We start from the raw sequence: 23,706 nt of genomic DNA, 5'->3' as shown, positions 1-23,706 counted from the left end.
AAAATAATTGGTTCTGTTGGTAAACAAATATTTGGGTGCTTTGTCCAGGAACCTGGCCTTCCCTAGCCATTGTGAATTTGTGTTTTGGATTCTTTTTTCATGTAGAGTGAACACACTTTGAAGTCCTGACTCAAGATCCTAGCCATCTCTCTGAAGTACAATTAGTAACAAAGTAAAAACCGGAAATGAGAGCACAGTGGATTTTAGAACTTCTCATTGGGAATATTTCATTCCATTTTTATGTCTAAAGCAATACCTTATCTTATTATCCTTTTTATTTGGACCAGTGGGATTCTGAGAAAGTAGAGGATTTGGGAAAGTGAAGGGCTTTAGTAACAAAGGTGATTAATGGAAGAAAAAGATTTCAGGATGTCATTTCCTTTGAAAGCTTTTCCTCCAGGGAGTGGCCAGGTAGCTCCTGGAGTGATCCCTGAAAGAAGAACCTAAATACCCATAAATACTTAGGGGAAGGTCAGGGTGGTGTTTCTGCCAGCTCTTTCTTGTTCTGGCAGCTCTTCATATGAACTTTTTTTCCTTCCCCTTTTTTGGGACGCTGGGAATCAAATCCATGGCCTCAGGCATGCCAAACACACACTCTGAGCTACATCCCCAACCATCATTCTGGCAGTTCTTGTCCAGAGGATTCTTTGGTCACTGACCCTTGGGGACACAGCACTTCAGGAAGGGAAGAAGGAAAATACTATTAGTACTAGACAACCGTGTGTCTGCTGATTTCTCATTGGGTGTAAAGCTGTCAGTGTGGCAAAGTCTCTCCTAAATGATACAAGATTCGTTGTAGATTGGACTTGATTGTATCACCTGGTTCCTGGGTTCTCTGGCTCTTGTCCTTGCTTTCACTCCTCAATTAAGGAGATTCCTGGATAATGAAGTCATGTTAGTCTGTTTGCTATTTAACAGTGTCTCAGTTTCACTTGAAGATTTGCCCAGGAGGCAGAAGCTGTTGACATTGCCTCAGACACAGTATTAAAGATAGCAAAGTGCCACTATCAAAAACAGCACAGGGGGACTAGAAAGATGCCAAATGGGAGTGAGTGGCGCCTGCCACCCTGTCTTTATTCCACAATCTTCCACTTCACTTTTCCCAAACAACAGTCAGTGGAAGCTAACCCTCATTGCCCTTCTCTCCATGCCCACAGCTTAAAAGGAAAATGGAACACAGTTATGGAGAGCTCTTTCCATCTTGGCATCCGGTGAGGTGTCACTTTGCTGGATCTTTATCCCAGGTGTTAATTGACACTGTTAACCTTCTGCAGTGATGCCAGGAATTAGTAATGAGGAAATCACATTCTGCTTATCTTGTAGTAGGAAGTTTTATTTAGAGAACCATATGTTTCTTTAGCCAAAGGGCACTAAGGTAACACTGTCCTATTTCTTGTACTTGGAAAGATGAGTCCTTGTATCTTGTGAAAACTGTTACATACCTAAAAAAGTGGGACCTTTTTAGCTACTTACAAGTATATTACCCAAAAATTATGTAGATATTTTCCAACTCATAGAAATTTCAGTAGCATTAAGGTATAATCTTTCACTGAGTAATTAAAAGCAGTGTGCTTTCTTTGTGTGTACTTTTTCACTTCTCATAAAATTATAATGTTTAACTTAGTGTGGGTATAATATATAGGCATATAATTAAATATTTATGTCCATTAAGTGACATCTGTACCTACTGTGTGACTTTTGATGAGTTACTTAACTTTTGTATGCTCGGTTTCTAGTTTGGAAAGTGCTGGCTAATAACTATCTTTTAGGGTATTGTGTGGATTAAATAAACTTAGTGCCTGGAACAATGCTCAATAATAATAATTATTATTATACTTCACATTATTTGGAATTTTTTGATTACTCTTAATTTATAACCACAACTATGTAGATTTAACTACTTTCTCATTAATAAATAAAGGACTTAACATGTTACACTTTTGTCTTCCCCTAGGATTTTTTTTTCACCTTGACAAAGAACAACTTGAAAAGTCCTTGAGCAAACCAATCAAGAGCAGTAAGAAGTCAATAAAGATCTACAGAGATATTTATGGAAAGATATTCAGGATAGAGATTGTAGACTAAGAAAATCACTGTTATATCTTTAGTTGTAATACATAAATTAAACCTATCCCTAGAGTGTACTACTACCAAGGCAGTACATTATTTTTCTAACCACCTCCCACCCCATGTGAAATAACATAGTAAGACCAAGGACCACTGAAAAAACAATAGCATGAATCTATCATCAAGTTCCTACTTGGATGTGACAGGTGGTATATAAATATAATATTTGACTCATTACATGACCTGTGACACTTATGGTTTCATCAACCATACATTTGACATGAACAAATTCATAATCATCTTTTATCCATTCAGGATAAGCTGAGTTTATGCCCCACCAGCACCTGGAAGTGACATTGGCCTTAAAGTGGTGCTCACCATCAATTCTGCTGAACCAATTATAGCTATATGTCTAAAGATAGCAAAGCAACATGTGCCTGGTGAGCTGGAAGGAAACAAGCCAAGAAGTCAGAAAAACATTCCAACAGCACACAAAAATCAGCCTGAGATGGCTTAGTCTAGTGGTGGGCTGTCAGAAGAGTGCTTCATATCTACTAGTTAGCAATGAAATAGTTCTCTTAAATAAGGGATTGCAAGCAGGTTGATAATAGCCAAGGCTTTAAGAAATCAATGATATTATTATAACTAAGACATTTCTATTATATTCATACTCTGCAGTTGTGATTTCACAAGAAAAATCATATATTCTCCCTGCTGCCTGTCTCTTTTTCTCTCATATCCAATCAACAAACATGTACAGAATAGCCATTGTAGAGATCCTCCCATTTGAAATTTGTATCATCGTGCATTTACTTGAGAATCTCACCTCAAAAATCCCCTACTCCCTACTCCCTATGCTGACCTATCTACTTTCCTTAGTCTCATTTTGAAGATGTTCTTCCAAGAGGCCCATCTAAGCTTCTCTCCAGCCATGCCCACCCACTGTCCTGGCACTCCTGCAACAATCTTTTCCTGAAGCTTAAATTCTCCCACCAGAATGTAATTTTCTCTGCCTACTCTTATGTATCTCTTTCTTTGAATCTCAAATCAAAAGGTTAAATTTAGGACATCTTCATTCATACTACTCCTCTCTGGTCCCTTTTATTTTGTTCTGTATCTCCTATACTTACATGTTTGCTATTTTAGCTCACCTTTGCATATGTATGACTCTGAATTACAGTTGTTACCTCATGTATGTGTGAAGCCTCATTGGCTCCTACCATCTTCATACACATACAGATAAATATAGAAAACTAATGTTTAAAAAGTTTTATACATTATTTAGCGGGACACAGGGATGTGTGCCTATAATCTCAGCGGCTTGGGAGTCTGAGGCAGGAGGATCACGAGTTCAGAGCCAGCCTTAGCAACTTAGGGAGGCCCTAAGCAACTCAGTGAGACCCTGTCTCTAAATAAAATATAAAAAAGGGATGAGAATGTGGCTCACTGGTTAAGTGCCCCTGGATCCCTGGTACCAAAAAAAAAAAAAAAAAAAAAAAAAAAAAAAAGTTTACTTAAAAACTCATCTTGTTTTTGTGAGATTTATCATCCATTTCACCTTATAATTAAGTCACTATGCCATATGTTTTGTCTGTATCTATCAAAATGCATTCCATATTTTTTGGTCTGTTCAAGATAAGATTCAAGTGAATTTACTTAGATTCTTTTGTTAATGTGTCCATTAGTACTAGGTGCCAAAAAGATAAAAGTCTTATTTGGGAGGAAGAAGGAGATTTCCTAAATGTCAATAAATTAACTGAATGCTTTCTAAGTTTGTTATAATTTGGGGTTCTTTTTTATTGAAAGGGTTTTTTTGTTTGTTTTTCTTTTTTATCTTGCCCTCTTTTCTTCCTTTTGATCTACTACTGAAGTCACAGATCTACTTATGTTTTGTGTATAAATTAATTTAACACTAATTGCTATGACTTCAGAAATAAGGATAATCCCCACCTCTTTTGTAACATACAGTATCTGTATTTGGAACTGGAATCATCAAAGTGACCCATGAAGCACATGTAGATGTCTCCAGAATGTAGTGTCCTTTCCACCCAATAGCATCTGTTAACATGTTGCTTTATCACCCTGTCTTAGAACAGAGCTAGGAGAAAATAGGAGACATGGGTATTTAGTTCGAAGGGAAATGGTTGTGGAAGGTCATGCCCACATGCATGACCTTGGTAGGACACTCAAAGCTGCTGCTGTCAGCCACATGCTTGAAAAATAACCCCAAGGGGCATTGGTGGGAGGGCACTGATGACAAAGCTCACGTTCTTCACAATTTTTCCCTAATCCCATTGTCCACTCATGTAATCTCTGTTTTTTTTGTTTTTTTTTTTTTTTAAATACAGCTCCTCTGTTGTATACAAGGAAGTGTTCATTATCTAAAACCTTTTCGGTACTGATCTACCACTTCATTAAATGCCGAAACATAGTCAAGTGCTGAGTTGTAAATGTCTGTGGTACCTTTGATTGAATGTATTTTTTTTCCTGCATGGTCATCCATTGTGGTGTTTGTAAATAGCAAAAAATGAGCCTGATTTGTTCTCCTTTGTAGAGCCAGGCCGAGGCCCACTACAAAGGAAGTAAACATGCCAAGAAGGTCAAAGCACTAGAGGCAACGAAAAATAAACCCAAAATGGTTTCTTCCAAGGACAGCGCAAAGGCTAATCCCAGCTGCTCCATCACTCCAATCACAGGCAACAGCTCTGACAAATCAGGTCAATGACACTTTTCCTTCTTTACATTCTTTGTGTTGTTCCTATTCCCCTGCCCCCACCCTGTTTTTCTCCTCTCAGTTGTTGCATGTTACTCTCCATGATTTACTTTTGTAATATTAGTATGTTACCTTCACAGGAAGGATTATGTGTTTGCACAGAATCTAAGCATTTGCTATGTTTCCATTCCATGTTGTGAAATATATACATTTAAGTATATATGTGTGTTGAAAAAAAATATGTATATATATAAGTATATGTGCATGAAAAAAATGTAAAGACCACTTGGTCACAATGTGTTTAGACAAAAATCAGGAAGTAGATCTAAAATACTGAGTTATTACTCCTTTTTATTCCTTTTGTGTTTGGTTCATGTTAGAGCTTCTAAATGAAAGAATTCTTAAGCTTGTTTCTAATAAACGTTTTTATGTTTTATGTTTTTATCCCAGTAATGGAGAGTTGAGGAGGGTGACAAAACTGTGGAGTTTTCTGAGAATGGCATTACTAAATGAATCTGGAAATTCATTTAATAATAAAAAATTTTAATTTTTAATAATAGAATTTCTCTCAGAAATTCAAAGATTTTAAGGGAATTGTTTACAAAGTTATGGATTTATTAACAGAAGAACTTTACATATAATTGGAAGCAGACTACTAATGGAAGTGTCTTCTAAGAATTTCTTGAATATGCAACATATAATATTTCTGAGTAGGTGCACTCAGTAAAAAGAGAAAAAACTCTTTTTTTCTTAGCATGGATACCATGAAATTGGATGTTTAATAGGCCTTCTCACCTCTGGCCTTGGAGCTGTCATGGATATGTCATCATTTCAGTATTCTGATAAAGGAGACCAAGAGGACATGTCCTTCCTCCCTTATGTTCCATTCTTTCATTAGTGACCTCTCTGTTGTAGGTACTCTCATGCTTCTGATTCTCTTCCACGCATCAAATCAACATTTGAGGAGGAGACTTAAGAATGCTTTCTCATGATTTCCCAGGGCCTTCAGAAAAAAAGAAGTCCATTACTCTAAGGGAAAAGTTCAGATAACCTATTCAGACAAGGAGACTTTGTAGAAAGGGACCGTTACCAGTTAGATCTCATAGATGCTGGTTTCAAAACCATTGCAGCCTAGAAGTTAGCTGCCAAATTTGTTTTAAAAAAGAAGACTTTTTGTTCTCTGTGTAATACTCACTGAATCATATTATCTGATGATCAGACTATAAATGCTAAATCTTTACTTAGCACTTCTTCACATCTAAAGAAAAAGACATAGATAGAGAATTAATCTTTAACCCATATATCCATCAGATAATAATAAATACTATCTCCATTTTAGCAAAATTTCAAACCACAGTAAGGTAAGCATTGTGGCAGTTATTTACTAAAGGCTACCCAGTGTTTGGAGGAGCAGGATCTCTCAACTCCTGACTTCCTGCCTGCTTTCATTTTCTATAGAATGTTGTTGCCTCTATGAAATAATACTCTGCCAAAGATTTTATTACCTGAAGTATGCCTTTTGCCTCCGCAGAACTTACAAATAAAAGAATAAAATAATGGAGGTTATTGTTACTCTATTCTTCTAGCTTATTTTGTGACTGGAGCTAATAGAGCAGTTGGTAGGTATTATAAACATCCCAATGTTGCTTCTGAATGTGCTCAGTGCTTCACCTAAGTTATTACTTGGGAATTGAGTTTGCTCTAGGGATAGTAGTAAAAGCACTGAACAGAAAAGGAAGTAGAAAAACGTCAAAGAGTAGGGGATAGAATCAAGAAAATAACATTATGGAAATAGAAAATCCAAATGAAGGGGCCTGAGTTATTATTACAGTATCCCTTATATCTACGATGAGCTCAGTAAGTATATACTGGAATCAAATTGAACAATTCAAGGCTTTTCTTGCAACACATGAATGCTAGCAGATGTTCAGTGAAACAAAGAGACTTCTTAAGCAGTTATACTTGCCTAGTGAACAACTGGAGTGTATACCAGGGTCAAGAACGATGGTGGTATAAACAAGGAAAGAACCAGGAGAATAAGAGTAGAGTCAGATGGGGGGTGGGGGGGCTCAACTACAGCATCCCCTGAGTATATCTGTGGTGATCTTTAATCCTGTGATCTCTACCTCTCTTTCACTTCCCCACTGCCCACCCCTAACCCATACTGCCTGTGATCTAACAACAGTGAGCTCATTACTATGGAACTGTACAGATGTGGACTAGAAATAATGGAAACCACTTCTATTTTGGAGGGTATACTTCCTTTTCCTTGTTACCTTACTTAAAATATATAAATTATTGATCAACTTACTGGTTAGATCATTCAAACTACTTGTCCATATTTTATATAGGTATTAATAATAATAAAATATTTATTTATCCTATTATGTCCACAAAAGCAGCACACAAGTTGTTGGGAGGGGTGACACTGTTTAAAAATAGAGTGCATTGTATTTTCTAAGTAGATACATGTTCTTTTGTCACCTTCAACTGAATGTAGCTTCTTTGTTTATTTATATATTTATGCATTACAATGATATATGATAGTGGATTCATTGTCACATATTTATACATGCCTGAATATAGCTTCCAAATGAGAATTTCCTCATGTGTTTCATACAGTTTTCAAGTTAGAAAATTAGAAGGGTTGTCCAGATGGGAAATCTGGTCTAAATGATGTAATACATAATTTATTGTTAATTACCTATTTCTGAATCCTTGAAAAGCTCCTACAGCTTTGTCAGAGTTACAGATTTGTTGGTAGCTGGCTTTTTATTCATTTAAATTGTCATTTTAGAAAAACAGAATGGTGTAGGTGGAACATAGTGAAGAACCGGGTGGGAAGAGGAATGTGACTGTGACACTTAATTGACTGGAATGTTTTAGTTCAGACAACATTGCCTCCAAGGAGTCAGCCAAACATTAGCATAACAGTCACAGTGAAAATTCACGGTTGATTGGCAAATCTCCTGAGACTGAAATTCCCTAGAGTTTGGTCTTTTTCTTCTGAATGAAGAGCTCTGTCAAGTGGGCTTAAATACCTCTATGTGAGTCCTAGATTTTTGAATGAAAATTGAAAATGTTTCTCATTCGATGCCTAAGCTGCCAGATTTCAAATAATCAGACACTTACGATATCCATAGGGTTGCCTAATTCAATTTCCAGTCTTATATTTTAGCACTAACAACTTAGAACAGAGGGTGATTCAGTGAAAGAAAATTTTGTGAGAGAAGAAAGAACCAGGTTGAAGGAAAGCAGCTACTGGGAGAGGAGTGTCCTGGGATTCATAGCACACCATTCAAGGTGAGGTGTAATTTCAGAGTATCTGATGAGGAGCATGGGACCCACAGATGACCTCCCTGTGCTCCTTGAGAGCACTCATTAATTATTCCAAGATGTGATCTAACAGTCTTTCAAGAGCTAGGGTAAGCCTTCTTATCTGTTATTTTGACACTTGAGACAACCATTTCTCTCTTTATGTTACACATGGGGACATAATTTGGCTCATGTTGTATGTGGATCTGTGCAATACAAAGACATTTGTTATAATAGAGCTAACGTATATAGAAATTTCAGGGTATCAAGGCAAGCTTTTTTATTTTTTTCCTCTCCATCAAGTAAACAAAGGAGCTTAAACTGCAATAGCAGAAATTTCATTTATTATAAGAAATTCTAACTGCATGATTTTTTAAAAGTTAAGCATGTTTCATTAAAGATAGTTGAGGAAGAATAGCTATCCCATTCATTTTTTTAGAAGTTGGGGCAGAATTAAATGTAAAACACAAAGGAATGACTTTATGGTCTCATAGGATCTGCCCCAACCTTTAATGATGCATCAGTGGGAGTCTGAAACATAGTGAGAGGGAGGAGAAATGTGCTTTGGGAGAATTGGGGTCAAAACACAGCAAGCGTTAGGCAGCTTCAGGAAGATGGCTAGAACATATTGGCCAGACACTCTACCCAAATTTCTCCCTGGAGTTCAAGTGTCCTAATGCCATAAGACAGTACATATCCCTGCAATAATATGCCCCATACATCAAGCTGAAGGCTCTTTTGTGACAGTATTTAACCACTCATAGGTTTTAAAAATACAGAGCCTTCAGAAAACCTTATTTCTTAAAAGTAGTAAAATTCTGTGATAGTTACCCTAATGATAACATATTTTGATAGTCAAACTAATAGTCCATATGTCTAGGCTTTAGTACTGGCATTTAAAAAATTAATTAGATATCATGATGAAAAAATACATTTCTAGTTTAGAGTACATAAAGCTATTTAGAGCTAAGCAGACTTTAATCAGTTGCTATCTAAACAGAGCAGAGCACAGGGAATGATTTAAAATGCCACAGATATATTTATAAATGCGCCTAAGAGCAAAGACGATGGAATCAGTATGTTCTGTTTGATATATAACTATGAGAACACCTTAAATTTTTTCAGCTTATACAATCCAGGTGCACGTGTATTTTCATGTGACCCTCCCTGTGTCAGGTAGTCCTAATGTTAGTATAAATCTTTTATTCATTCATGCAACAAACTTGATCTCCATTTATTCACTCAACATTCTATTGTGATCTATAGTGTGTGTGTGTATATATATATATATATATATATCATGCATATTTATTTTTAAGATACTAGGGTGCAACAAAGAACAGTAAGACATTTTCTTGTCCTCAAAGGGCTCTCCAATTAGTAATATTTGTTTTACCATCTTGGATATTAGGAATAAATAATATATAGTCACCACCTTCAAGTTGCTCCCACAAATATAGTAAACATTAAGAACCTGGGTCTTGGAAAGGTTGGAACTTATGTAGATCTGCACAATTCAAATCCTAGTAGAGTCAGAAATGAACAGGAACTCAGTACTTCTTTTCCCATGCTTATTCCATTATTCCTATTACTCTAAACTTGTCTGACTTCAGAGAATAAATACAAGTATCCCAGTGAGCAAAGTCAGATACCACTAAACAACTTTTTTTCAGAATTAGTGAGTAGGACCATGTATTACTTTTAAATTGTCTGCTGACTATTAATACTTTTTGGTAGGCACTGTGGTAATGAAAGGGCCATTAAGGCTTTATTTTGTTGATAATTCTTTAGTTTCTGTGCAGATTATTGTCTGTACTGTTTAACTGTGGTAGAACAAAGTTTAGTTTAGAAGCTAAATTGTTTTTCAAGAGAAAATTTGAACAAATCACTTATTTCAAGTAAATAGTAAATGACAAATATTCTCAAAACTCCAACTTGACAATGGTAGATTTTACGTGTCTAAATATAAATATGCTCACTGAAATGGAAACTAATGTTGGTAATGGGCATTGACAATATGGCATAAGCCTTGTTCTGCCTCCAAAAGAGTACAGTTGGGTTGTCTCGAGCCTGTCTACATTTTCAGGAGCATTTTGGATCATCCCATCTGAAAGATTTCCATTGAATGCCAGGAGATTGTTTTGCTTAGCCTATTCCTGTAACCTGTGGACACTGTGAGACAGCAGTTTTAGAAAAGTCAGGGGAGAAGGGAAAGGGGACAGGACATCTCAAAACAGCTCAGTTTAGTTTTCAGCATGTTATGCTTTTGCATGGTGGCAGTTCCTCAGCTGTGAACCCAGAACATTATTAACTAGTGGATTGGGATAAAATTTGCCTATCAAGCCTACAGTTTAGCCTTTTACAGTCACCCTTTTGCATTATGAAAGACACTTTCGATTTTGTCAAAGAGTATTTCCAACAAAGATAAAAACAGAGACCCTCGCATTCATTTTTTCTGGGTTTCACTGTGTGTTTCATAGTTTTTACCTGTTGTGACAAATGGGGCCAAGTTTTCCAAATGAAAACCTCTCATTTCCACTGACTGCTGCAGGACTCCATCAGTTACTCAGCAAGGTCTCCTAAACTGCCTCTTCTCCCCTTTGGTCTCTAGCAACAGGACCTTGTGCTGTTGAGTAGAAGAAAATGATAGTTTTCTGCTTTGGCAGCATCTGTCATTTATAGACAAAAGCCATCATAAATTTGGCAAACATCTACCCAAATCCAGGAGGCCAAGATTTATTATCCCTCATAAAATAATAGATTAACTATATTTATGACAAACATCTTAAGTCTGAAGTTCTGGGGTACAATCATGTAGAACATAAATGAATGCCATCTGTCTAAAGAGAACAGACCATTATACTAAAGCTCATATTTTTATGAAATGAAATATATCATTAAGACTTTCAAAATCAATTTAAAAATGAAATTGCTTCCATCTTTGCCCATGCACCTTGAATTTGACAACAGCAGCCTGCCAGGCGAGGCTGAAAATTCTTTGATCGTTAAGTGTTTGTCATCCTTTGGAAACTTCTGAAACTTTTGAGCATTTTATATTACTTTGAGGGAGACAATCTAGAACATTTATTGTTAGTTTCTCTGCTTTTGAAAGCTATTTTCTAGTGTTGCCCTAAGAAAAGTGAACCAAAAGTTGAGATCGATTTATGATTTACTGAGAACCTGTTAACTTGTGATTTATTGGGGGACATGTTGTAAATTGCTCCAAAAAGCAAAACCTTGGATTTCTCCTTATTAAGTCTATCACTATTAAAAAACTTTCTTATCTTTAGACATTTATTTTAACTGTTATTACATATATTTACAACCTTTCTGCATTGAAAAGACATAGGAATGTAAAAGGACTTTGTATATGCATCAAATAATTTTGTAAATGTATAAACATAAATGCCCTTGAGATTTCAATAAAGGTTGTTACTTACATTTTAATAATATTCCACTTTTTTGCTTCAGGATGAATTCTTTTACAGTCACCTATTTTTCTTACACAGGTGAATGATCAAATAGAGCTACTCAATACGTATTTTATAGATTTTGTGGTGGTGGGGGCACTTGTGCTACGCATTTGGGGAAATCTGAGTCCAATCCTGATGATGATTTTAATCTAGTGCCACATACAGTTTAAGCTGATTATATCAAGCTTGAAGTGTTTTTCCTGGAAGCATTTCTTTTTTTTTTTTTTTTTTTTTTTTTTTTTTTGGTACTGGGTATTGAAACCAGGGGTGCTTAACCACTGAGCCACATCCCCAGCACCCCCTTACTTTTTTAAAAAAATATTTCTTAGTTGTCAATGGAACTTTATTTTATTTACTTATATGAGGTGTTGAGAATTGAACCCAGTGCCTCACTCATGCTAGGCAAGTGCTCTACCACTCAGTCACAACCTCAGTACCTCCAACCTTTTTTAAAATATTTTATTAGAGATAGAGTCTCACTGAGTTGCTAAGTACCTCACTAAGTTGCAGAGACTGGCTTTGAACTCTTGCATTTCTGAAGTATATTCTTCCCTGACTCCTTATGCAGAGGCTCAGGTTCACTATTATGAAGACTAGGTATATTATTATTAAGTAACGGATTGGTACTCTCATTTCTATAGACCAGCACTGTCCAATAAAAGATTCTGTCATATTGGAAACAGTCAATAATCAGTGTTGTCTAATGTGCATGTGACTAGCCATATGTGGCATTTCAACACTTGCAGTGTGGTTCATGCTATTTAAGAACTGGATATTTCATTTCATTTCATTTTAATTAATTTAACTTTAAGTAGCCACATATCATGACTAGTGACTGCTGTACAGGACAGCACACTTCTAGACTGTAGCATTGTTTGCTTCTTTGACCTGCTGTGACTCCAGGAAGGGTATTAAATTATTTGAGTCTTCTTTGTCATTGTAAAATGGAAAAAAAGTACCCTCCCTACATCAAAGCAATGTTGTATGAATCAACTGAAATTATCATGAAAGAGTTTTGGGAATGTAAATTATAATAGAAATTCCCATTACTGATGTTCTTACAGATCATTAATTTTTACTTATTATTTCTTATTGGTCCTCCTGTAATCTTTTTTTTAATGTTTTTTAGTTATCAGTAGACCTTTATTTTATTTATTTATATGCGGTACTGAGACTTGAACTCAGGGCCTCAGACATGCTAGGCACTGAGCCACAACCCCAGCCCCTGTAGTCTTAATTTAGCTACTCTTTCTTGCTGCTGTCACTGAGAGACAGTCTCTTTTAATAGTCAACTCTCATATTTTTCATCATGCTGAACCTTGTCTATTCTTTAGACACACAGGACCATGCAAAACATAATTTTAACAGCATATGATAATGTGATTTTAGGAATCAACTTGGTTTTTAGAATACTTAGATAATTAATAAATCATTACTGCTGGTTAGCCTGTGAGGGCAATTCTAGAGAAAACTGGCATGTGATTTGGGGGACTAAGTAGGGAAGATCCATTCTCAGTGTGGGCAGGCACCATCCAATAGGCTGATCCCCAGATAGAAACAAAAAGGAAAAAAAAAAAAGATTTTCCTCCTGTCTTTATTGGAAATGGAACACTCTCCTCCTCCTAACCTTGGACACCAAAACTCTAGGCTTCTCAATCTTGGAACTTCAAGGCTTACTCTGGCAGCCCTACTGGATTCTGAGGTTTTCAGACTTGAACTGAGCCATGCTGCTGGCATCTCAGGGTCTCCAGTTGGCAGATGGCCTATCATGGGACTTCTCAGCCTCCATAATTGCTTGAATTAGTTTCTCTAATAAATCCCCTCTCATATATTGATTCTATTGGTTCTGTTTCTCTAGAGAACACTGACTAATAACAGACTTTTGTGCTGAGAATCAGGGATGTTGCCATTAACAAATACCTAAAAATGTGGAAGAAGCTTTGGAACTGGACACTTTAAGAATTTTGGAGGGGCAAGCTAGAAAAAGCCCAGATTTTCAGGGGTGGAGTGCTAAGGGGTCTAAAGAGGAGAGCTGTAGGGGAACTCTGACTTCTAGAAAAGAGATTAAATGGTGTCCTGTGGGGGCCCAGGAAGCAAGGTTCAGGGGTTTCAGCACAGTTGGAATAGTAGTCATTCTTTATTCAGAGGTGGAAATAGCTCTTAGCCAGGCCCAAGGTCTAGCCTCAGCCTCCAGCTCTAGTTTCAGTTCCATTTAGCTCCCTGAGATATTTCCATAAGCTTTTTTTTAAAATGCAAGCCAGACAAAGAAGGCACATTGCAACAGGTTACATAAGTGGGCTCATGCTCACAAGCAAATGTTTATGACCTTGAGTACATACTCTGAATCAGAGTAATCTTGACCTTGATTGCATACTAAAAACATAGCCTGAAAAAGTCTTTGTGAGCAAGCCTAACTATAGCTATCTTGAGCCTGCTCTACAAATGGTCATGCTCAAAATGTTGGTAGAAATTTGGACAGTGAAGGCCATTCTAATAAAGTCTCAGACAGAAATAAGGAAGGAGATATTAGAACTGAAGTAAAGACAACTTGATTTTACAGTTGCAATGTAGAAGTCCCATGGTGGAGTCATGTGTAAGTCCTAGGACTTTATAGAATGAAGAACTTAAAAGTGATGAACTAGGATATCTGGCAGAAGAACCATCTAAACAGCAAAACATTCAGGCTGCTGCATAGCTATTTTAACCACATACAGTGAGATGTCAGAGCAAATAAATTACTTAAAGATGGAATTATATTCAAAAGGGAAGCAGAATGGAAGATCTGGAAAATGAGCACCCTGGCCATGTAGAAAGAAAAAATAAAGGGTGTGATCAGGCAGTCATCTGCTGAAGATTCACATGACAAGAAGGGAGTTGGGTACTTTCCATTGAGACTATAGGAGACAGACCCAAAAGGCATTCCAGAGATCTTAGAGGTTGTCTCCCTCCCTTCACAGACCCAGCACACCATCAGAGGGCAGAAAAATATCAGAGACAGGCCCAAGGTCCCTTCCACAAGTTTGCTACCAAGAACCACCTCAAGCCTCTGCTGTCTGCATTCCAGTACCGTGCTCCTTAGCATCCCCAGCTGTGGTAGAAATAAGCCCAGGAGCAGCTTGATTTACCCCTCTGAAGAATGCTAGGAGTAAACCTTGGCACCATTCACATGCTGCTGACTTTGGAGCAAGCTGACCGAAGGAACCATGGGAACATGGCTTCCTCCATTTAGAGTTCAGAGGGTGCTGTAGACTGCTGGGGCCCAGGCAGAGACTTCTTTCAGGATGGAGCCACCACAGAAAGAACCTTCAAAAGCTATATTCAGTGAAACTGTGGGGTCAGAGCTACTAGGGCAGTGCCTTGTGGAGCAGTGGGAATAGTGCCACTTCTGAGACCCCAGAAATGTAGAAAACCACAGGTATGAGCCTCCAATCTCTGGGAGGTACTGAATAGGCTGAGCCAGCAGAGTTATAGGTTGGCCTAAACCCCTCTTGGTGTGTCCAGGAAATAACACATTGAGTGAAAAATTATTCTGGAGACTATAATGATTTTTACTCACTGGGTTATTATTTATATGGGGCCTGTTACTCTTTACTTCTTAACTGTTTCTCCCTCTGGGAATGGAAATTTCTGTTTCACACCTGGCATACAATTGCATTTTGGAAGCAGATTACTTTTTTTGACTTCACAGGTTCACAGTTGGAGGGAATTTGCCTCAGGATGAATTGTAATTTATGTCTCACTCATACCTGATTTAGATGGAACTCTGGACTTTAAACTATTGAATTGATGGTGGGATAAGTTAAGACTTTGGGGGCAATTGGAATGCACTGAATGTATTTTGTATGTGAGAAGGACATGAGTTTGGTGGGGCTAGGGGCAGAATGCTATGGTTTGAATGTCCCCTCCAAAACTCATGTTGAGATGTAATTGCCGTACTAATAATAGTAGGAGGTGGGACCTTTACAAGGTGATTAGTTGGATTAATGTTGTATCATGGTAATGAGTGAATTATTACAGGAGTGGGTTCCTGATAAAAAAAGAAGAATTTGGCCCAATTTCCTTATTCTCTTTCTTACATGCTCCTTTGCCCTTTTTCCATGTTATGATGCAGCACAAAGGCCCTCACCAGATATCAGTACCTGAAAGGTGCCATCCAAGTGAGAAACGCCCCTGCCTGACAAGTCCCTTCCTAGTTTCCTGAACAGTGCGGGGGAAACACATTTTACTATTTATAAATGACCCAGTCTATGATATTCTATAATAGTAGAGAACAGACTGAAAAACAGCAATATCATGAAACTGAATGATAATTATGTGCCTGATACTGTGCCAAGTTTTCATATATACTCTTACTTAAAGATTATGATAGACCTATAATGGATACTAGAAACTTAGAAATACTGGCCTAGGGAAGTTCAGATAGAAAGTAGGTTTAAGACCAGAGTCTCACCAGTCTATCCTTCAACTCCACTACCAAGATATTCTACCTGTGGATAAAGGGTTCTGGGCCTTACTGCTTATGCTTTTTGCAAGCTGTTTGAGATTTTATTTCACTAACTGACACTTCTAGAAGTCTGAAATCTCAAGAAAGGTATATTGTTTCTTTCCCTACCCTACTTTACAACTGATTTTCTTTTTGGGGGGGAAAAATTAGTGGATTCATATAAGGATATTTTCACTAAGGTGTGATGCTAGGTGCCATTTTCCTACTCTGCGTCTATAGCATAATAAAAAGAGCATAAGCCTAAAGCCAGGCAGATTGGGTCCACCTCTCAGATCTCACATAAACCTTGACCAAATAATGCTTACTGAGCTTCTAGTTCCTCATCTATAAAATGGGAGTGTTAATACCTACCTTCTAGGGTTGCTCTCAGGATTAATGAACTAATAAATGCAAAGTGCTCAGCTCAGTGGCTATCATGTAGCAGAAACTCAATAAATAGCAGCCATGAAAAGCAACCATTTGTTCAAAGAAATTTCCAAACCCTGTCTTTATTTTAACTCTATGATCATTTCGTGCCATGCTGGCATGCAACAGTGCCCTGCACTTACATTCCTCTTTATATGCTTGTTTTATTACCTCAGTAATTATATGCACTTGTGTTTTCATTCCAGGACATTAAGACTTGATGAGCCTGATTTTCCCAGTGAGACATTTAAAGAGGTGAAGACCCTTCTTGGTCTTCCTTGCATTTTTATGTAATAGAGGAAACATCTTTCCACTCATCTTCCCACTGGTTTTTGTATCCCATTCATTATATCTTCTGTAGCTCTTGGTAACCTACTCTATACATGGTAGTCACATAGTTTTCACATTTTATGTGAATATTATTAAGCAGAATTAAATGGGAGAAGATCCAATACACTCCATAGAATGTAGACAGGGCAAGAAGACACAGGTTAGCTCTTTTTCTTTGTATTTATGATGAGAGATGGCCCACCTCACAGGTTGACAGGCTGCCCTATGCTCAGCTACAGTATTGGAAAGTAGGGACAACCTGACACGTTTCCACCTGTCCAGAGAGAAAGTTGGGCCTGGCCACTGGGATCAGAGGATTAGGAGAAAGGTGCCATCCAAGTGAGAAACACCCCTGCCTGACAAGTCCCTGCTGGCATTCATATCAATAAATAAGGAGAAACTTGTCAGCCCATCTGTTTTATTTCCAGCTTCTTGTGAAAATTGTCCTTGGGGTGTGACTTTTTTTTTTTTTTTGCATTGTCAGCTATTAATTACTTAGCCTCCAGAAATTATATACTTTGTTTTCTTTTAAATGTGAAATGATATAAATACTAGAACTATCACACTAGATTATTTTATTCCTTGCTTTCAAATATTTGAACTTCTGTTAAAATTTTTGTGATGACTTTTATCCACCTAACTAGCAAAATGATCATATTTAAGTTAAAATAATGTTTTCCTTACTACCATATCTTTGTTCTAAGTTTTCTGTTAACAAAATAATTTTACTCAATATGTAAATTAGTTAGCATACAGTCATTCCCTTGGTATCCATGAGGGATCTGTTCCAGGACCCCCAAGTACACTAAAATCTGCAGATGCTTAAGTTCCTTATGTAAAATGGCATAGTATTTGCATATAACCTACATAAATATATCCTCCCAACTATTTTAAATCATCTCTAGAGTACTTATAATACCTAATACAATATAAATGCTATGTAAATAGTTGTTATACTGAATTACTTAGGGAATAATGACAAGAAAAATGTGTCTGTGCATGTTCACTTCAGATGCCATTTTTTTTCCTGAACATTTTTAATCTATGGTCGATTTAATTCATGGATACAGAACCCGTGGATATAGAGGGCTAACTACTGCATTTGAAGTTTAGGAAAAGTTATTTGCCTGTTTGTTTTCAATCAAATTTTACCCAGTCCTTTGACTAACCCAAAAGACAAATAGTGATTGATATCCAGAAAAAAATTTAAGTTACTTACTTTGAAAAATCATTAGCAGCTATTCAGCTTATATTACTTGTGACATTTTAAATTGAGAGAATCCTTTTGGAAAGCAACTTCATAGAATAAATTAATTACTATAAAAATGTTCATTCCATTATACCAGTTAATTCCTATTCCTGAATTCTATACCAAGGAATAATTATAAATTCAAAGCAAGAAAAGTAAAATATTATTCATAAAGATGCCCATGATAGCATTATTTATATTAATGATCAATGAAAGCAAAGTATCCGTTCTATAGAAATTATTATTTAAATAAACTATTTGTATTATGCAACTTTAGGTGGCTTCATTTGTTTTTGTCTTATTTTGTATTATTTATACTGGAGATTGATCCCAGAGGCACTTTACCACAGAGTTGCATTTGCAGTCCTTTTTTATTTTTTGAGACAGGACCTCACTAAATTGCTGAAGTTCTCACTAAATTGCTGAGGCTGACTTTGAACTTATGATCTTCCTGTCTCAACCTCCCAAATTGCTGGTATTATAGATTTGTGCCACTGTACCTGGAAATATTATGCAATTTTAAAGTAAATAAAATAGCCCTAGAGAAATAATGAGTAATGTTTATTATTAAAAATTTGTTAAAAAGGACAATTGGTTTATTAATTTGTGTTTTCCTATGTATTTATTGAATCCCCAATGAATAACCAGCATCATTCCAGGCAAAGAGTATCTGATGGTGAATTAAATAGACTTGGGCTTGCCTTCATGAAAGTATATTCTCTTGATGAATAGATACTGAACAAGTGATGACAAGCTTGATGAGTGAAAAGAAAAATACTAACCTAATTTGGGAAGGCAAGGCAGCCTCAATGGCGGACTTAAGCTCTCTCTGCCTAGTGGATGAGAAAAAGAGCCAGGCAAACTGGGACCCTGTTTCAAGAGTGGAGAGGAAAAGGATTCTAAGCAGAAAGATCAGAACTTCATAGATTTAAAATGTGAAAGACGGTCACACAGAAATAACTGAAGCAATGAAAGGACACTGGGGGTAAGGAAGGGAATTTAGGATGTTGGTAAGAGAGTGGTTGAAATGGCGAGTGAGAACAGAAATGAAGACAGAAGGAAATTTAGGGCATAAACACAAAAGTTCTTAACCTCTTTTTGTTCCAGGGATTTCGGTGACCAACAAATGATGCCTATTCTTAAACAGACATTCTTAAACCCATAAAATGGGAATTGTAGTTTTATAAAGAAAACCAACTCTATTAAAATACCAGTGTTAATTTTTATGATTTCATAATATAGCAATAAAGTGCGAAGTAAGATCTAGCAACAGGTCTAATGTCTACCATAGTTTTGCAGTGGTGATCAGGATTCCAGCATTCTATGACAACCATAATGTCTGATAAGACTAATTTCTATTAGTGATAAAGGTATAGGTATTGCTGAGTCTATTATAGTTTGTTACATTCATTTATGATTAAAGAAAATGCTGAATTTCAATTAGCAATAAATGAAAATAAAGATTTTTTTTCATTCAAATTAATAGATGATGGCTTGAATTCCTGAGCCCCTTGGAAGTCTATAGACTCCAGGTTAAAAACTCCTATTTTGTGTGACAGAATTGGTTTTCCCCTTCTATTTTCTATATGCTATGTTACAATAACTTGTAATGTCTTGATGGAGTCTGTATCTTGGGCACAGGTAAGATGAGAAAGAAACTCCTTGCCCTTTATTTTGTATTATAGCTATGAGGTTAATGGTTTGTAGTGCAGTATCATATCTATTTCTTGATCAATTCTGTTATTATCAGAGTCATAAGTTCCATATAGTGATATTACTATTAGTTTTCTATAACTCTACCAAATACCTGAGATAATCAGTTCATGAAGAGAAAAGGTTATTTTGATTCACAGTTTTGGCAGTTTCAGTCCACAGTGGATTTGGCTCCTTGCTTTTGGGCCTGTGGCAAGACAGCATGTTATGGCAGAGTATGTAGCAGAACAAAGCTGCTTACCTCATGGCTAGGAAGTAAAAGACAGGGATTAGGGTCCTGTTATCCTCTTTAAGGACACAATCCCAATGACCTGAAGACCTCCCACCAGGCCCTGCTTCTTCAAACTTCCACTCAATCCCACCTCTACCAAGCCAGGGACAAGTCTATGACACATAGGTCTTTAAGGGATATAGTAGATCTGAACTATAGCAATTTCTGAGACCTAGCATAATAAGAAAATGCAGATAAACCCCTTTGGGGGACAGGCCTTTTAAATCAAAAATGACTTTATATGGTCAGTAGACTTTCCCCTGAAACCCAGAGGTCTTAAATATAAAGGTAGATTTGACAACTTCATAAAGCAGCAGATTGAAAGATTAGAAATGTCAAAATATAGCACTTGCCTAACTTGCACGAGGACCTGGGTTCAATCCCCAGTACCAAAAAAAAAAGAAAAAGAAATGTAGAAGTATTATTGACTTTTAGCAATCTATTTCTAAATGATTGATAGCTTTTTTATGTCTGGACTATCTAGCCCTGGAATGTCTAGGCAGCTCCTAGTTAGGTCCATAAAGAGGATGAGCCAGGTACCTATCTGCCTGGAGCAGTCTGAAGAAAAAAGCTTCTTTCCCAGCAGTAATTTTTCTGCCTTGATGAGACGAAAGATGAAGAAAGACTCAGTTTCCTCAGTAGCTCTCAGGCCCCACACCCTGCCTGGAATGTCACAGCTCAACACTGTACCGATCTCTGCATCTAGAGAGGCAGGGGGAGCTAAATTCAAAATTTTACTGGTACTTTCTAAATCTATGTGTCCTCTGAAATAGGGCCATTCACTTAAAAGAAAAAGACCCTGTTCCTCATTCTACCTAGAAAATTAGTTTTTAATCTTATTTCTAGCCTTTGAATCTCCACTGGACCTACTCCCTGAGGGACTTGATTTGAGTGACATGACTTACTTATTCTATTTTCAATAATAAAAGCTGCCTCAGAAATAACTTTCACATCTCTCAGTGACAAATCAGAAAAGGGGTAATTTTTCAACCTAAAGAAGTTGAAATCTGATTTCTCTATTGTGCAAGTCAAATGACTGGAAAACTACACAAAATAGGAGAAAGCTATTCATTAGATTCAAACTCGAGCAAACAAGCCCTCTCTTGCGCTCACTCAGAAAAACTGACAAGTTCACCAATATTAGTGCCAGTTCACTGATAACCCAGTATAGGCTGCCCATTTTAAACATGGAAATACTTGGTGATGACACTGGTTTACCTAAGACTGGCAGCTTCTTCTCCTCCACAAAGTGGTACAGCAGACAGTAGGGGCCATTGGCATGCAGTGCCCAGATAAGGAGGGCAATGACTGACATTTCAACCCACTGCAAGGGGCAGGAAGCCCAGTGGTCAGAACCTGATTGACACAGGGTTTCAGTTGGAAAGAGCATCATCATTCTGTGCCAGGATTGTAGCCTGGCAGAGAATTACTAGAACATGTGAATAGAGTACAGGGCCAGTTTTAAATTTACAGAATTACTCATCTTGCTTTCATCAGTCCTAAAAAAGTATATCAAGTTTTTTGCCACTGTTTTTTTTTTTCTTAAAATGACATACAGATTTTGATTCAGTGAAGAGTCACTTTAATTTATAGACAATTTTCCCTGCTTTCAAGATTAATCTAAAGTCCACAGTATGAAAATCAGACATAAACATAGTTAATTGGGGATTAGTAAGCTTCAAGGTGATCGACAATGCTTGAAGAGACAGGGTTTCTAGAAATTTGGTTGGAAACATGATAATGTGCATTGGATGTCAAAGACCTGACAAATTCAGACTGGTATAATATTTTAGTGCTCTGAAAATTTTAAAAACTAGCTTGGCTGTCCTTGGCTACTTAGTGTTTGGGGGCTTATGGTTTTCTGTTTTGTTTTCCTTATCTTGCAAAACAGCATAAGCCATGTAGGAAACTCTTAAAGTTTCCAAAGATGGTCCAGCAGTTCACCCTTGAGTGGAAATTAAGATCAGACGTTTCCCAACAGAAAGTACTATGACTAACAGGCAAGTCAACCCACTGGTAGGTGTTGTGTGACAAACCAGCCTCTACTATACTATGCTGGGTAACCCCTGGGGACACTTGAAATTAGATCCCATCTAAATGAGGCACCTATTTGGAGGAAACCTAAGTGGGTAACTGAAGGACTGCCAGTGTACTGAGTCAGTCTTGGGCTACCTTGTATGAAATTAATGTGCCCTGGGGATGTGAGTTAGTTTGAATGGCACCATCACTAAGACACAAAGTCTTATAATGACACTTGCAGTGATGGACATCTATGGAGGCAGCCAGCACCTCATTAGAGAGTTCTTCCTGCCAAGGAGGGTGTTAAACCACAGAAAATTAAAGTCTAGAATAATTAGTGAAGAACAAAAGACAAAGTTGGAAAGACAGTTTCAAAAAGGTGGAGCCCCTTATAGGTCCAGTCCACACAGGAGCTGGAGCTAGACAATTAGAAAATGGCTCCCATGGTTTATTTAAGGGGATACATCAAAGGCAGGGATAAGGTTTCAGGGGTGGAGTCTTGTTTCATGAAGTCTTGCAGTCAGCAGGTTGATTGGCACCTTGATAGGTCACACCCATCTCAGAGGGACTGTGTGGCTACAGCAGGTCACCCCATCTCTGGTGCTATGTCGGATCTTTGGCAGAGCTGAAGGGGGAGTTCACCTGCATCAGGTGATCTATCCCTGTGGGGGTGCCACAGGAAAGTTCCCAATGCCAGACCTATCCCTTCACTGGCTGTGATGCCTATAGTCCACATACAGCCCACAGATGGCTCTCAACAGGCATCTAACATCTAAAAGGGTGAGGAAAATTAAGTAATGACACAGGAAATAGTACTTAGAATTTCTTAAGGAGAATGATGACACAAATATATCTACTATGTAATTGATGAAAACTCATAAATGTAGTACACTCTAATTTAATATTACATACATTACATTATGTAATAAAACATTACAGAATGGATTGTTGAACTAGAAACTTCTAATGACTCTTCAAACAGAACCTCTAATGCTCCATTAGAAAACTTGCCAGAAAGTAGGACACTAGTTTAGTTGCAAAGAGGGCTGGCTCTACTTTGGTCATACTTTATTTTCATCTTTGCTTTACATTTTTCTGGCATAGGTACATGGTTTAGCTACATATTTATCAGCAGTACATTATTTATCTATATATAAATTTTTCTAAGATTCCTAATAATAGAGATAATGAAATCAACAGATTTCTTTATTTTATCCACCATCAAAATATTGGACTTGGCACAAAGGAATGTGTTTGTTGTTATGACTCTCATATTAAATCTCCTTAAGAGATCTATTCTAAAGATAATTCTTTTAAGAAAAGGGTCTTGAGCCTATAAGAAAGGTAGAGATTTCGTCTGTGAATTTACGAACTTTTGATAATGTAGCAAAGAAAGTCACTGGAGTGAATGAATTAGATCATATATGCTTAAGAAGAGGACAACAGGGTGACCTTGAGCAGTGCCAACAGTGACAGACAGGTAATGAAGGACTTAAAATGAGCTACTGTAGAGGCCAAAAGAGAACTAGACAAAGAAATACTTAGAATACCAGCGGAAGGAAAGTGTTGTGGAAATCCAGGGGGAAAAGTTTCAAGAAGGAACTTATACAAAGTTCAAGAAAAGACTACACAAAGATCACTGACTTA

The 23,706-nt window shown here is 37.1% G+C and overlaps 1 protein-coding gene across 7 annotated transcripts in view; it reads left to right on the top strand.

Moving 5' to 3' along the window:
- Positions 1–23,706, top strand: part of ZNF385B (zinc finger protein 385B) — a 389,695-nt gene that overhangs the window by 348,647 nt on the left and 17,342 nt on the right. For all 7 annotated transcript variants that reach the window (XM_081261413.1, XM_081261414.1, XM_081261412.1 and 4 more), the window contains one exon: positions 4,622–4,784. In XM_081261413.1, the coding sequence (XP_081117539.1) occupies positions 4,622–4,784 (163 nt within the window). The remainder of the gene's footprint in view (positions 1–4,621; positions 4,785–23,706) is intronic.

Source organism: Spermophilus citellus (genome assembly GCF_964194105.1).
Source record: "Spermophilus citellus genome assembly, chromosome: 11".
In the NCBI taxonomy this organism is placed as follows: domain Eukaryota; kingdom Metazoa; phylum Chordata; class Mammalia; order Rodentia; family Sciuridae; genus Spermophilus; species Spermophilus citellus.
Note: the sequence above shows the minus strand (reverse complement) of the source record. Positions and strands in the feature narration are given on the sequence as shown.